General features: G+C 35.9%; 1 protein-coding gene across 10 annotated transcripts in view; it reads left to right on the top strand.

Moving 5' to 3' along the window:
* The window catches only part of DST (dystonin), a 288,951-nt gene that overhangs the window by 227,739 nt on the left and 45,710 nt on the right, over positions 1-15,502 (top strand). For 9 of the 10 annotated variants that reach the window (XM_059468642.1, XM_059468637.1, XM_059468644.1 and 6 more), the window contains 9 exons: positions 1,417-1,576; positions 1,822-2,148; positions 2,322-2,406; positions 3,570-3,811; positions 4,775-4,981; positions 8,597-8,716; positions 8,900-9,007; positions 10,756-10,974; positions 13,948-14,151. In XM_059468642.1, coding sequence (XP_059324625.1) covers positions 1,417-1,576; positions 1,822-2,148; positions 2,322-2,406; positions 3,570-3,811; positions 4,775-4,981; positions 8,597-8,716; positions 8,900-9,007; positions 10,756-10,974; positions 13,948-14,151 — 1,672 coding nt within the window. The remainder of the gene's footprint in view (positions 1-1,416; positions 1,577-1,821; positions 2,149-2,321; positions 2,407-3,569; positions 3,812-4,774; positions 4,982-8,596; positions 8,717-8,899; positions 9,008-10,755; positions 10,975-13,947; positions 14,152-15,502) is intronic. The other variant, XM_059468645.1, reaches the window with a different exon arrangement.

Genomic DNA, 15,502 nt, shown 5'->3' with positions numbered 1-15,502 from the left:
AAAGCTGTGTTGAAAGGGTTACTCAGCATGTTTTCTGGGTGGGGAATTGAGAAGGACAGTCTTTTTCAGAGTAGAGAGAAGACTGTATGAGACAGCTTGGAAAAAGGCCTATAATTGAGAGTAAGAGAGGACTTGGGAAGTTGAGGAAAAATTTAAAGTGCACAGTGAAGCTTTGCAGTGAAGAACAGATGGTTGTGTTGGGACTGAGAGTAGCATTGAACTCACCTCACTTCTGCTGTCTTCTATTCCTTCTGGTAGCCTTTCTTTAGCTGAGCCTGTTTTGTTACCTCATACTAATAATAGGATTATTTAATTAGTTAACTGCTAATAGACTATTATTTCCTTTTTTTTTCCCCTTCTTTTTTATTGAAGGAATCTGACTCATTAGCTGGGGTAAATGTTAATGTCATGTTTAATTTAATAATATCCTCCCAGTCTGGTGATATCTAATTACAAATGAAATTGCAGCTTTTTCCAAGCCATCATTATCTGCAAGCTTGTCTCTATTGTTCTTTGGCTGGTCTCTAGAAATGAAGAAGGAATTTGAAGATGATTTTGAAAACTATGTAGAGTACCCCACAGAGTGTTCCATGGCTAAGTTTGTCAAGTCTACCTTATTTATAAGGCCTGGAAAACACATATAAATGTAGCTTTTATCTAGAATGAGATCCTCATTTGAACAACATTATTGTGATGTTTTCATGTAGAACAAATCTCTCCTAAAAGTCTGCTTGAATGACATTTGTTCAGCACTGCTGTAATCAAGTCTTCTCTGACATGTAATAAACTGAAACGGAAATGTTTTAGATGCTGCTTTTCTGTTTTGGAGGTCAAATTTCTGTGCTTTATTAATGTTGTCTCACTAACTTCATTGAGAGCTTTTATCCAGGACAAGAGAGGCAAATTTAGAACCAAATAATTCTGTTGTCATCATTGAAAAAATGATTAAAGATATTTTACAACACTGAGTAAGCATTCTGGTTCAGTAAAGCCTTTGCCTAACTTGAAAACATGTATAATGGTCAAGGGAATGTAACTTTATGCTTTAAGACAGCTGGAAACTTGAGAACTATCTTAACTGGCTATAAAACAATGTTCTGCTGAATTGAGGGCTAGATTATTTTAAACAAAAAGTATATGAATAAAGTGATATTATTTTTATTTTCAAAACTGGTATATTAGCCAAATGCCTTGGAGGTGTGCATTTGTTTTTAATTTTATTTGATTTTTGCTTTACCTTGCTTTTCACTAAGTGTCATGGATATATGTCTGTTTCATTTGGTGACTGATTCCTACAATGAGATTGAATTATTTCTGGAGTGTTTTTCAAAGGATTCAAAGGACTTTTTTCTTTATTAAAACTGTCTGACACTCACTTGATCACAAAAGATAACCCTTCCCTGGGTGCATTGGTAGGAACCGTCAGCTGGAAGGCATCTCGGTGGTAGCGCAGCAGTTCCATGAAGCTCTGGAGCCACTGGTGGAGTGGCTGACAGCCACAGAGAAGAGGCTTGCAAATGCAGAGCCCATTGGGACACAGGCCTCCAAACTGCAGCAGCAGATTGCTCAGCATAAAGTAAGATACAAACCACTCGCTTTGGTCATTCTTTTTAGATGCTTCTGTAAAGCTGGCCGAACTGTTGCACTGTACTCATTTCACCATACTTTTTCATTTTTTTTTCCCTGTAATTTAAGTTTTATACATTTATGTTGACAATATGTCCTTTTTTTGTTCAATTTTTCTTGAGTTTCACCTCAATTTATTTTATGTTTTTCCCATTTTCTTTTCCATTATTCTTCATTATTGACACTAAAATATAGGCTCTAGAAGATGATGTCCTAGCTCACAATAAGAGTTTGCATCAGGCCATTAGTACTGGTCAGTCTCTAAAGACTATGAGCTCCAGGGAAGATAAAGATATGGTGCAGGAAAAGCTAGATTCTGCTCAGGCACGATACATTGAAATTCAAGAGAAGAGCAACAGCAGGTCTGAACTTCTCCAGCAAGCTTACAGCAATGCTCAGATTTTTGGGGAGGACGAAGTTGAATTGATGAACTGGCTGAATGAAGTCCATGATAAACTGAACAAATTGTCAGTCCAAGACTGCAACACAGAATTGCTTGAGAAACAGCACTCTGAACTACTGGTATTTTGATTTCTGTTCATTTCTTATTTAATTCATGTTTTTAATTTGATTTATATCCCCATACATCATTTATTTTCATTAATGTATTTTGTTTAAAATGTCAGTATGCTTATTCTAAATAAAAATAATATATTTTTTAGGTCTGTGCTAACATAAATGACCTTTATTCATAGGATCTTCAGGAAGAGATTCTTCTTAGAAAACAAAATGTTGATTTGGCTATACAAAATGGCTTAGAGCTTCTCAAGCAAACAACAGGTGAGAACTTACATAAAACTATAATTTGTCATACTTTTTTTCCTTGTACTTGCCTAAGAAAATTAAAGTGAAGCTTGTAAATATGGTTCATATTTACTGGTTAAAGCAATCATAGTTGTTTGTTTTAATAAGGTTTGAGGTCAACCTAGGCTATGTTTTGGGGCCAATTTTACTTTTAATGTAAGTGAGCAAAAGGCCTTTTTTGCCTGCAGAGAATTTAGCCCTTGAATCCTTTTATTATTTTAAGTGGAAAATTATCTTAGTGAACCTGCATTCCATTCCTAATAGTGAGTTGTGGACATTACTCATAATGGAGGGATGTTTGGCAGTGGACACAGTAAATTCCCTGCAGGCATCCACAGATGAACAAGATGTTAGACTACCTATTACTGCAAGGGGAAAGCTTCAGCCATGGGAGCCAATACTGTGGGAAAAGTTGCATTCCAGTTATACACAATGTGTCTGTTCTGTAGATCAACATCTGCCCAGATTTTCCTATACTTATAAACTTCTTGAACCCTTTGAGACGTACATATGTTAGTGCAGGGTGTTATTATCCTTTTCTGTTCCAAACTTTGACATTACACATATTCTATGATGAAATCTGAACATATCTAATATTATAGCTAATAAATTTCAATGCACTGTTTTTCTTTTAGCCTTTTGAGTTGTATTTCAAATGGACAGCAATGAGGGTGGATTGTGATGTCAAAATCTAGTGTAATTGAAAGTCTAGTTAGTAATATGTAGAAATTTTTTTTGTTCTTTACATTTTCAGTAACACTTTTATATCTTTTATTTGGCCTTTATAAGAAGTATTGTGAATTTAAAGGTGGATTTTTTTAAATAAGAACATTTCTGTTTTAAAATTGGATTTAACTCCTTACTTTGTAATAGTTTAGTAAAGCAGAAAAAAGACAGAAGGACTGATCCTGAACTGAGGTAAACTTTGTACTTCTGTGGGTTTTAGTGATGGTAGGATAATTTATAATAGTTGAGGATTGGCCTTTTCACCTTGTTTGTGTTATTTTATAAATTAAATACTGAGTTTTCTGTAATATGTAGAGTTTGGGATTTTAGTTTTTTAGTTGTGGTGGTGGTTTTGTTTTTGTTTTTTTTTAATATTTGTGATCATGGGAAATAACATTCCTTTAATATTTTAGGTGATGAAGTTGTAATCGTTCAAGATAAACTGGAAGGCATTAAAGCAAGATACAAAGACATTACAAAATTAAGTTCTGATGTATCCAAGACTTTAGAGCAGGCTCTGCAGCTTGCAGGCCAGCTGCACTCAACTCATGAGGAGCTCTGCAAATGGCTTGATGAAGTAGAGATGGAGTTACTCTCATATGAAACTCAAATGCCAAAGGGTGAAGAATTAAGCCAAGTACAAGAAAGACAAAAAGTAAGTCTAGAATCTGTCAATTATTTACTGTTCTGTAATTCAGTGAGGTTTTGTGTTGATTTATGCTTGGTATGAAATAATTTTTTTAGTAACTAAATTTAGTATCAGATCATTTGAATAAAAGTAACAGTAGTTAAGAATCAAACTCTTTTTCCAGAGTCATCTGTTATGATCACTTATGAAATTAGGCTGAGGTTTATTTTTAGCACAAGGGAAGAACAACATTTTCGTTTTATTCGAGGAGCTACCTAAGACTGGGAAACTTCATAGGCTGTCAAACAAACTTATTTTAGTTCTTTAGCTGTGGCATGGATAAAATCCTGTAAAGTGTCAGCATTTTAAACATATTAATAATTTTGTTTAACAAGATCTATTTCAAAAGAAAAAACGGAGTGTAAGCTGCATGGTATAGAAAATGTTGAGGGTGGAAGCTTAAAAAAAATCTGTCATATTTCTTTAATAGATGGGAAGTTCTACACAGATAAAAGCTTGTTCCTTTGTATGAATGTGTGCTTGAAATTTAATCCAGTCATTGCAGAAATAATTTGAATTCATCATATTTTGCTGTATTGCATGCTGATTTCATTTGCTGCTCATTTAGTTCCTTATGGAGTTGCAGTTCACAACCATCCATTTTATTTTCTTTGGATGCTTCACAAAGTACTGACAATTAGAAAATTTTCAGACAGTCATACTGAATGGAGAAATATATTTAGGTTAAATTCTGTGGAAAATTCTCTTAAGAAGCAGTTACATTTCTGTCAAACAGCTTACAGTATCAAAAAGACAATACAGTTTAGTTGAAAATAAGTACTCTAAGTTAGCCCTTTGTTTTGTGTGGGAAGCATTTCAGTTCTGGACTCACGGAGTAGTTGAAAGAATGAAAAATCTGCAAACTTTGTATGTTCTGTTCATATACTGCCATGTTTAAATGGTTTAATTGTTTTACACGGCCTTTTACAGGAGCTGAAGAAAGAAGCAAAGAACAACAAAGGCTTGGTGGACACTCTGAATGAGGTTGGCAGTGCCTTCCTGGAGCTGGTACCGTGGAGGGCCAGAGAGGGGCTGGACAAGATGATAACGGAGGACAACGAACGTTACAGATTAGTGAGTGACACCATCTCTCAGAAGGTGGATGAGATCGATGCTGCCTTCCTGAGATCCCAGCAGGTACTGAAAACTGTTCTTTGGACAGTAACAGTCTCTGGACATGTGTACTGGAACAAAAGCCGTCCTATAATAGTGTTGCCAAAAGTTTGTTATGCTTGAGCAGCACAATGCCCATTTGAATGAAATGGGATTCCAGTGTTAAAATATGAATGCCAAAAGCCGTTAATCTGTACTCTGTTGTCTCCCATTTTGTTGATGCAAACAAAAATATTTTAGCTAAAATTGCTGTTATTAATCTGTGGCTCCTTAAGTCGGAGTTTGCTTAAGAACTGAATAGCCCAGGTCTTTTGTACATCATGTTGTGTTAAGTAAAATGTGGGCCAAGATCCTGAGCCACTTTTCTGGAGGTGGCACTGATATTGCTAGGCTGGCCATGCCTTTTAGCATCTGTTGATTGTCTAGCTCCTCTGCACGTTAGACCATTAAAAGCTGGATGACCTTGTTCAAGCGGTAGTGGAGGATTTAAATAACACTTTCATTAATATCTACAATGCTTTACTTCTTGGGGTGCAAAACCTGAGTTATTTAGTATGTGGAGGTTTCTATACATGCATAGAAGTATATGTGGCTACGCTTTGAGAACTGGACCTTAATTTTGTCACTAAGTAGTTTGATATTTAAGCCAGCTTATTAATGCTTTGTGGAAACAGTTTTCCAGTTCACGTGTACAAATATTGGTGGAGACTTCTCCTATTGCTGTATAGTTCTCTTAAACAGTTGTAAGAGGACAAAAAGAGAGCATGTGTCATAATTTCAAAATTTGCTAAAAGCCGGCTAAAAGAGGCAGTAATTCAGATTTTCTTCTAACTGAGCCTAAAAATAACCATAGGTTTCTTTTTGAGGGGTTTGATAATTAATATTTTCTCATCTCATTAACCTAACTCTCAAAAATGAAGGGTGATTTCTATTTTATTTTTTTCATGAGTGATAAGGTGAGATAGGAGATTATATATTGGCTCTCCTTCAGATTTTCTGAATTCCACGAGTACATTGCATCCTCTAGCATAAGTTGAGCAGTTTCAGATCCAGACATGAAAATTCCAGAGCTGCTATTCCACTATCTAATGGAAGGGCACATTGCACTCTCATGCTGCATACCCCTAACCTCCACTTCAGCACATCATCACAATAAACTCCTATACACCATATCCTGTGATTAAGTTTTGGGTGGCTTAATGTAAAGGGTAAGATACTTCCCATTTGGCTATGCAAAATAAACATTTTTGGAGAAGCTTGTGCTCTTTCAGTTTGCCCTGTGGCAATTTGTGAAGTGCCTATACTATTAAGTTTTGGCTGGAGGACAGACCTGCTGAGAATACAAGGCTTTGGTAGAAGTGTAGGTTTCGTGTCAGATGTTCCTGGACCAAGGTGAAGAATGCAGCAAGAAACACAGATGATTAGGCAGAATAGCTTCATGTTGTGAGTGGAAGCTGGAAGAATAATGCAATGCCCAGGGTTTTTAACTACCTGGGCAAAATGGTACCAGACTGATAATAAATTCAGCTGCATGGTTTAGTCTTCATTTATGGAGAGTAAAGGCCTTTGTGGGGTCCTCTAGTGAAGGAGTCCTGTGTAGAAACACAAGGTCATATTCTACCTGTTCTTCACTCTAAAGCAGCCATAGAGAGTGCTTTAGAAAGCATTCATGGAGAAAATCACAGCATCATCATATTCAGAATTCAATCATTCCTGATCAGAAGAAAATGTACCACAATGAGCTATGCTTGGTTAAACTGGATGGGGATTAAGTAGGCGATTTTATAGTGACTCCAAGTGTAGCTGAGGGCTCATAAGTAACTGCCATGTATAATGGGAAGAAAACATTTCAAATTTTGGATGCAGAGAGTACCAATTTTATGCTTTTTATTCCTTAATGTTGTTTTTAAGCATCACAAATTGAAAATCCTATACCTTCAGGAAACTGAGTTTTGAGTCCTTCCCTTCCTCAATGCAATTTAACTTAAAAGTTTCAGTGCCTTGCCTTGGTTTTGTTATTTCTATTAAATATTTCCTCAATATTACTTACATACCCATGAATATTTGGTATCAGGAAGTCACACTGCAGTTAGTTTGTACATCTGGCACATTTGAAATCATCTTCTCCCTTTCAGTTGTAAATAGACAGACTTCTGAAAACCTTGATTGTGAACTGTAGTTTCTAAAGCCAGGATTTAACTAGCACTGGTGCATGTGCTTCATGCTAATGTTTACAGTACTGATTATTTCAGAACATACCTTTCTAGAAGGATGTCACAATATTTAGGACAAGTCTTACTTTCTGTTACTTGAAATGAGAAATGACATATAGTGAAAAAGAATGTTCTGCTCTTTCACGTAACAAATGGATTATAAGGACAAAAAAAGATTGATTCATAAAGAGTGAAATCTCAGAACTGTTTCTTTCATTTTGTGGGACTCATGATTAACCACTAAGACAAGTCTGTGTTAGTGACTAAAGTGGATTCCAGATATATTAAGGAGCAGGGCTCTTATGGACTTCAGCCATAAAGGCACAGATCAGCATATTTTAAAGACAAATGGGACTGAGAGTGTTCAGAAGATTTCTGAGGGAAGTGTGGGCCTCAACAACACAAGTAGCAAGTTCTGACCTAAACAGATTTTAACAATAACTCAGGGCTATATTAAGGTTCAGGTCATTTTGGAGAGGGGGCAGAGTTTTAACGAATTCACTAAATAAATTCTTATAAGTTTCTACAATGGGCATCTGATACATCCCATGTAATGTTTCTCTATGGCTTAGGCTCAAAGCTGCCTTGGTTGAGTACTGCAACATGTGCATGCTAAAATGCACATGCCTATAAACTTGTTCTGAAGAGAGAATGTATGATTTGTTTTTTTAAAATTTGTTCTCACATTTCAGAAGACTTAGATCCCCAAATTCTTCATTTCATGCTTTTCTTTGCAAATTAGTAAGAAACTCTTCTCAATATATGCTTTTAGGAAATTTCTGAAGCATTTAAATGTTGATTATTGTAGTCAGAAGTTAATCTAAAAGTCAGAAGGAAAAAGACTGGCTGTATCTAAATGTTCAAAAAAACTTTTGCATTTAATCTGAGTCCTAGTTTTGGATGAAATCCTGTCTTCTCTAAATTCAGTGAGGTTTTTGCACTAACTTATCTGAGCTGTGATTGTTTTGCCCTGATCATTTAATACCAAAGCAGCTCTTCAGATTAATAGGGTAACATCAAACAACTGTGTCTCAGGATAATTCCTACACTAGCAGTAATAATAAACGCAGAGATGAAAAAGACATGTAAAAGTAGAATAAAATGAAAACAAGCAGTCTAGTTAAAACTCTGAGATTATCATCCTTTTTTATTTTCTTACGACTGTTAGAGAGCTGTAGGCTTTGGAAAGAAATATTTGCTTCTGTTGCTTTGTCATGCTTATGAATTAAGCTGCTTGTATTACAATCCCTCAGAACCATTTTGGGCATTGTATTTCATTTATATAAAAATCTCAAATGGAAATTGAGAAGCTATCTTTCTAAAAATTCAAAAATATGCTGTTTAATCTTCTTTAAATTTTTTGAAACTGTTATTCTAATTTCATGTCTGTAGAACTGCTGAACTAATTCTTGTCTCCCTCATTTAGTTTGATCAAGCAGCTGATGCTGAATTTGCCTGGATTGCAGAAACAGAAAAGAAACTGATGTCTCTGGGTGATATTAGGCTTGAGCAAGACCAGACCACTGCTCAGCTGCAAGTTCAAAAGGTAAAAGAAATGCATTTCCAACTGTCATGTTAATTATTGGCCGGCACACTCTCCATCTAGAAAACGTACTGGCGTGATTTAATTTTCAGTCCAATCATAATTAATGCATTTCAAAACCAGCTTTTGCTCCAATACTTTTTTTTTTAAAAATATTATTCTAACCAACTTTTATTGTGTTTCAAGGCTTTTACCATGGAGATTTTAAGGCACAAAGATACTATAGATGAACTTGTTAAATCTGGGGATAAGATCATGAAAACATGCACTGAAGAAGAGAAACAGATGATGAAGGTAAAGTTCCTTAAATTGCAGCTACAGCGGTAGATATGCAGAAAATGTACAAGTAGAAGGATTCCTATTGTATCTTTTAAAATACTAATGAAAAAGCATTAATTACAGTCACTTCCTGTCTGAGGATTGTGATGCTGGAGGAAATGCTGTTGTGCATTGCTCTCCTTCCTTCAGGATGTCAAGAGAACAAACGCTGCGTACTTGGTTCTTTGCCTGACACTAATTTGGAGCCCCATTTGTCATCTTCATCCATAGTAAACAGTATTTTAGCCTGTAGATGATTGAGTAAAGAGGTGTTAGTCATCTGGGTTGATGTGTGGAATCTGGCAGTTTATCTTCCGACTTCTTTTGGGTCAGTGATGCTCTGGGCGTGAGCATTTCTGTGCCAAATTCACTGGCTCTGCACCTCAGTGTGTGTCTTTACTTTCATTTCTGCTGATTGCCTAGTAGACCTTGGTTGCCAAGATTATTCCATCCTGTCACAGCCCATGAAAGGCATTCTTATGACTTTGTTTATTACACACAGACACAGAGAGCACAACGTCAGGGCTGCAAACATATAGGGATGGATTTTTCATGTTGGCTTTTGGGAAGGATTAGTTGTGGGGTTGGAATTTTTTGCTGAATTACGGTGAGGCTGGGTATTTTGTGTAAATTCAGTCCTTCCAGTCCATGAAAAACAATGCTTCAGTAATTGTGATCTGCTGCAGGATCTCTGAATAAATTTGATTTGCTCTTAAGTCAATTTAAAATAGATGAGATGTTCTGCCTATGAAACTGGAGTCATAAGGCAGAGCAGTTTTGTGTGAGTCTCTGCTAAATATTTTTATTTGTCAAAAGTACTGCATATCTGTGTGTTAAGGTTATGTTCTGTCCTCTGGATAGCATCTCTATGCTTAATTTACATGCAAGACATAACAAATGAAAGTATAGCTTGTTCTGCCAAAGGGAAAAAAAGAAAAGCTTCTTCATATTGAATGTCTTGCTTATATGTAGTTTTTCCAAGGCTAGGATTTATGTGCATTGTCACATGTAATATTTCATAAACATGATAACATGGGCAGTTTTCCACAGGAAAAATATAGCTACTATAGCTAGTTGATACTTTCATTTATTATTGCATGTCCAAATACATTAAATTAATAATGTATAAGCCTTATAGTTCTATCACTATTATCTATGTTAGTAATGGTAATACATTCTCATTAAGTAATGTAGGCTAACCTGAAAAATAGTGTTTTGTGGTTTCTGTTGCAAGTTTGTAAATGACAGTTGCAACAATATCCTATTATCTTGCCAGAGTGGAAAAGAAAACCCCACCAAAAAACCACCAAACCAAACTAAACATCCCAACAGATTTTGTGTATTTTTCCTCTTGCTTTGAATCAGAAATGCTGTGGAAAACTTATCTTCTGCCAAGTGTCACTGAAGATAAGTGTCTGCAGTAAGGAAGTTGGGCTAAGATCTGTCATCAAATCATTTGCAGCTTGACTAGAAGGTCTATGAATAAAGTGGTATTTGTCAATAACAGTATTGTTAAATGTATTCTAATTATTTTCAAATACTCTGTCAAATTCTGGTCTCCCTCATTGTTGATTCTGTCCACCTTATACAATGATACTGTAGAAACATCAAAATTGAAATTTTATTCAGTGTGAATTGGTGTTAAAATTATCAAAGAATGTTTGGAAATGAAGGTAAGAGACACATGGGAAAACATACTTTTAAAAATTAATATTATTTTGCAGAAAAAAATTGAAAGCCTCTTACAGAAATATGATCAAGTCTGTCAAATGAACTCAGAGAGAAACCTCCAGCTGGAACGGGCTCAGTCCCTAGTTAACCAGTTCTGGGAGACTTACGAAGAGCTTTGGCCATGGTTAACTGAAACAGAAATGATCATCTCTCAGCTTCCTGCACCAGCCCTTGAATATGAAACATTAAAACAACAACAAGAAGAACACAGGGTAAGCATTTTGCCAGTTTTGAAAAAGAAAGTGTTAAATATCAGAAAGTATTTTGCTTATAACTGTGGAGTGCTCTGCAAAATTCTTTAAACTATATCAATCTTCTGTTGAAAAAAAGATAATTAAGACAATAATACAGAGTTTATATACATTTTCAGTCGTGTCTCTGCTGTTTACCAAACTGTGCATGTAAGCAAGGGTCTCTGGGGAAGGCAGCAGGTGATGTGTAAGCATAAAAGAGGGCTAAAGGGTAATAATTGCCATTGTCCTGGGAGAACTGGAGACATAAAAGGTATTATATAAGAAGTATGTATATTTAAAAGTACTCATTAATGTCAGTACTGGTACAAACCAAAACAGAAACAGAAAGAACAGATGTGGGATGTTGGAGCAAGAAACAAAAGGGGGTTATAGTCTGTACACAGATATGGACATATGCTGATCTTATGTATGCATAAAAAAAACTTTTGTTTTGTTGGTAACATTGAAACTAAACTTAGCTGAGTAAAGAAGATGAACAATTAGAGGGCCAAGAATTGATTGCTTGGCTAGCAATCCCACAGTAATTTATCATGTCCAGAATGTTTGTTGTGCAACAATAAAAATAAATAGTTGTTTACCATAGCATCACAAAATAGAGGTGACTGTGTTGTGGACTGGCCACTGTATGGGTTCTCTTACATGGATATATAATCACTTTGGATAAAAATGGAGATGTTTCATAGGTGACTGCTAGTATCACATGGAATCAGATGCATCCCACTGAGGTTAAGAACCTGCATGTTTTGGCAGATGCAAAACCTGCACAGCCACTGGAGATACCTGTTTCTTCCTGCTAAGCATGGAGTAACTAGTGTTTTTTATGTTTCAGCTGCCTCCATTAAGTGACTCAAGTTAGATAGCATGAACCCTGGCTTCAAAGTCTTGTTTACTTTGAGACCAGCTAATGAGATGTGCCACTCTTATGTACTGGTAAACACCAGGTTCACTCATTTGTCTTCCTATTATGTTCAGAAAGAACAAACATGTTCTGTTAAGACTAGCTGCATAACATAAGCTTTACAAACTACCTTGATTAGTCACTGTGAACCATATCATGCTTGCTTTACTTGCAGGATTGTTCCTCATCTACTTTAATCATGCTGCTTCTATGAGAAGCCTTTCAGATAAGCTTCTAATTCTGCATTTTCCCCGGGCTGTGCCATTAGCTGAGATTTGTTTGTTAAATTGAAGATTAATGTCAGGCACTTTTAACACGTAATCTGCTCTGAAATGCTTGTTTGCTAGAATTGTTTACCCAATAGTAGATCATGAAGAAGACCAAATAATTTGTTGTTCTATTAAAAAGAAGAAGAAGAAGAAAAAAAGGTAGCTCTCAAATGTGAATGAGAACTTAATGTTTCTGTTCTGATGTATTTACTGCTGACTATCTTTGTTCCAAGCTGTGGAATTCATAGAGTTGATTCTATGTGAGTATCATGCAGTTAGTTTGGTTTGAAATGAGCTGTTGGCAGAGTATTTTAGCATAAGGTTTAGACCCAGACATGTGCACGCTTTTGGCCTGTCAAATCATCTCTTTGTGCTCAAAAATAAACCACAAAAATTATTTCCTAAAATTTTTCAAACTGTTCTTATAATTTCCTTTTCTTCCTCTAAACTAATCAACATTATTTTTCTTGTGGCAAGGTGTACAAATGAAGTTACATTCAAAGTAAGTAGTTAGAGTCAGGGGGGTTATTTTCATTTCTGTTTTGGCACTGGGAGACTGAAGAGTTGTGTCACTGTCTTCCCTTCCGGGTCTCCTCAATGTCCCCTCTTCTGGGGAGGAACAAGGAAGGGAGCCAGCATCTGGATTCCTTTTTAAGGGGAGGACTGTAGTAAAGAGAGGAAACTTATTTACACTGAGACTGATATAGGCTCTTTTCTGGGTCTTCATTAATTTAAACAGTCTCAGCTGGGAGGAGCAGTGCATGTACCTCTCATGTTCCTGCACTGAGCTATTGGATAGAAATGCATGGAGTTCACAGCACTGAGAGGGACAGTGCCTCTCACAAGACTGGGACTTTTCTGAAAAGAGAGGGATGAGATGAGAAAGTAAATAAAATGAGGGAAGGCTGGGGCTACTCACACAAACAAAACCCTTTCCCTTTTGTCAGTGCAAGCAAGAAAAATCTGAAATCCTTAGACAACTTGAAAGACACCTTGTGACATTTCACTTCCACAAGCCCCTGTACAATCTTCAGCACAGTTTTTGTTTCTGGGGTGGATGATGAGAAGGAATAGATTGCTGAGATCAAATATAATGCACTTACTAATTACTTGTTAAACATTATGTAAGTTAAATAATAATGCTATTATGAAGACAGAGGGGTCTTGTGGCCAGAAGGGGAGATGGATAAACAAGGTTGATTGGTCTCTTCTGATCACCCTTGCTTGTTCTTTTGCCCTTTTCACTGATTTCTTTGACCCTCCCTTGTGCTGGTTTCCTGTTCTTAAATCAAGGATAATTTGAATTAATTTTCTTGCAATGCTGGTACCTCTTTCTGTGATGCTCTTCAATGAAAGGCTTTGCAGCGTGTGACCAATATCAACATGAAAAGTATATATGTGGTGGTGTGACGCCCATGTCTGGAATATCGTTGCCCTTTCTGTCATTACAGGTACTAAATATGATGGGCAATGTCTGTTGTTAGCATCATATGCATAATTAGCATCTTATATTTTGCCTGTAATCATATGTCCTGCCAGAGTGTTTCCAGTGTCTCTCTAGTTCTGATGTTTTATGCCTGCATAGTTCTGTGTTGGAATAGGAATGGTCACTGGCAAAGCAGTCATTAACTTTATTTCTGCTTTACATTAAGATGAAAGGTATTTGTTTGGAATTTCTTGCCAGCTGGATGTGTTGGAAGTGTGGACAGTTGTAATGTGGTGGTACAAGGGTAAGAAACTGATAAGTTGTTTCATTTGTTATAGCAACTGCGTGAGCTGATTGCTGAGCACAAGCCTCATATAGATAAGATGAACAAAACTGGGCCTCAGTTGCTGGAGCTGAGCCCAGGAGAAGGCTTTTCTATCCAAGAGAAATATGTGGCAGCTGACACCCTGTACAGTAAAATTAAGGAAGATGTCAAAAAGCGAGCCCTGGCACTGGATGAAGCCATTTCTCAGTGTACCCAGGTATCAGTTAAGGTTTAAAGTATAATTGGGTTCATTCAATGGAAAAATACACATTGTCATCTTACATGGTTATATCAAGACTAAGCTACGGTTTCATTTGGATTTTTCAACCTAATGGTCTGTGAATGTTCATACCACTGCTAATGGTATTGATTTTTCTCTATCTTGAGGGATTATATTTTTATATATTGGTCAGTATTATAACTTTGCAGCCATTGAAAAATGTTAAACTGCTTAATTTTTAAGTAAAACTAGTGGTCTAAAGATGGGGCATTTGATTTTCACTTTTGTTTTAACTTACTGGTCTGTTGCTAGCTGATGCTTCATTTGTAAATAAGTGTTAGTTTTGATCAACTGATCAAAAGTAACATTTACTTACAAATAAAGCATCAGCTAACTAACTAACTTGGGTATAGTTATTTCTAGAAATTTGCAGCTGTGGTTAACAGTTGGCAATGCAACTAGCAGTGGTGATGGCATTGGCTCTTTGCTGCAGACTCCAAAAAACATCACATAATGCACTGAAACTGCTACAGAAAAGTATTGCCAGGAAATTTAGACTTCACAAAATGCCATCAGCATAAAACTCAGGTCAAGTCTCCAAAAGTTGCATATTCTAGCTTCATCAGCCTATGAAATGAACTTCAGTAGAGTATTGTCAAATGTGTTCTGGCAACTCTTAAGTACTGTTAAATATGGGTTAATTGTCATTAAATTCACACTGAAATTTTTTCCTCTACACCAGATTTAGAAAAGAAACTCAGTTAAACTTTGTACATAAACCCATACAAAAACCTGAATAAAAGTACTTTGTTCTATACTGCTGTTTTTATAGGAAATTCCCCTTTTTCCTCTCTGTTCACTGGAAATAAGAGCTACATTCTGCTTAGGTCTTAAATACTAAATAAAGAAATACACCTTGAAGACCTTAACAATTCTACATTCTAAGTAATTTTGTCAGGTCATTATGATAAATGTCATATTCCAAGCCCCTGCAGAGTTTAAGAATGTGAGGCAAAACTAAATGACATGAGATATCATCCTATTTTTGAAGTGGTTATAGGCATATTTTATTTTATATTTATATATATATATATATATTTATTCATTTTTTTACTAAACTTTCTAAAGTTAGAATGACTTTCAGTCATCCTAAACAGCTTCCTTATTCGCACCTCTGAAATATGCCTGATTATTTAAATCCTCTCTTTTTCTTTGTCATAAATGTATATTCCTCCTCTTATGTGGAGCTGCCAATTTGAAAATTAAGATATTTATTTAGTGTTAGAGTCCCTGTTTTGTATGTGATAGACATCAACATGTTGTACTGGCTAAGTACAGAAAGGAAGAA

This window comes from Ammospiza nelsoni, chromosome 3 (genome assembly GCF_027579445.1).
Source record: "Ammospiza nelsoni isolate bAmmNel1 chromosome 3, bAmmNel1.pri, whole genome shotgun sequence".
Classification (NCBI taxonomy): domain Eukaryota; kingdom Metazoa; phylum Chordata; class Aves; order Passeriformes; family Passerellidae; genus Ammospiza; species Ammospiza nelsoni.
This window is presented reverse-complemented; position numbering and strand designations above follow the sequence as displayed.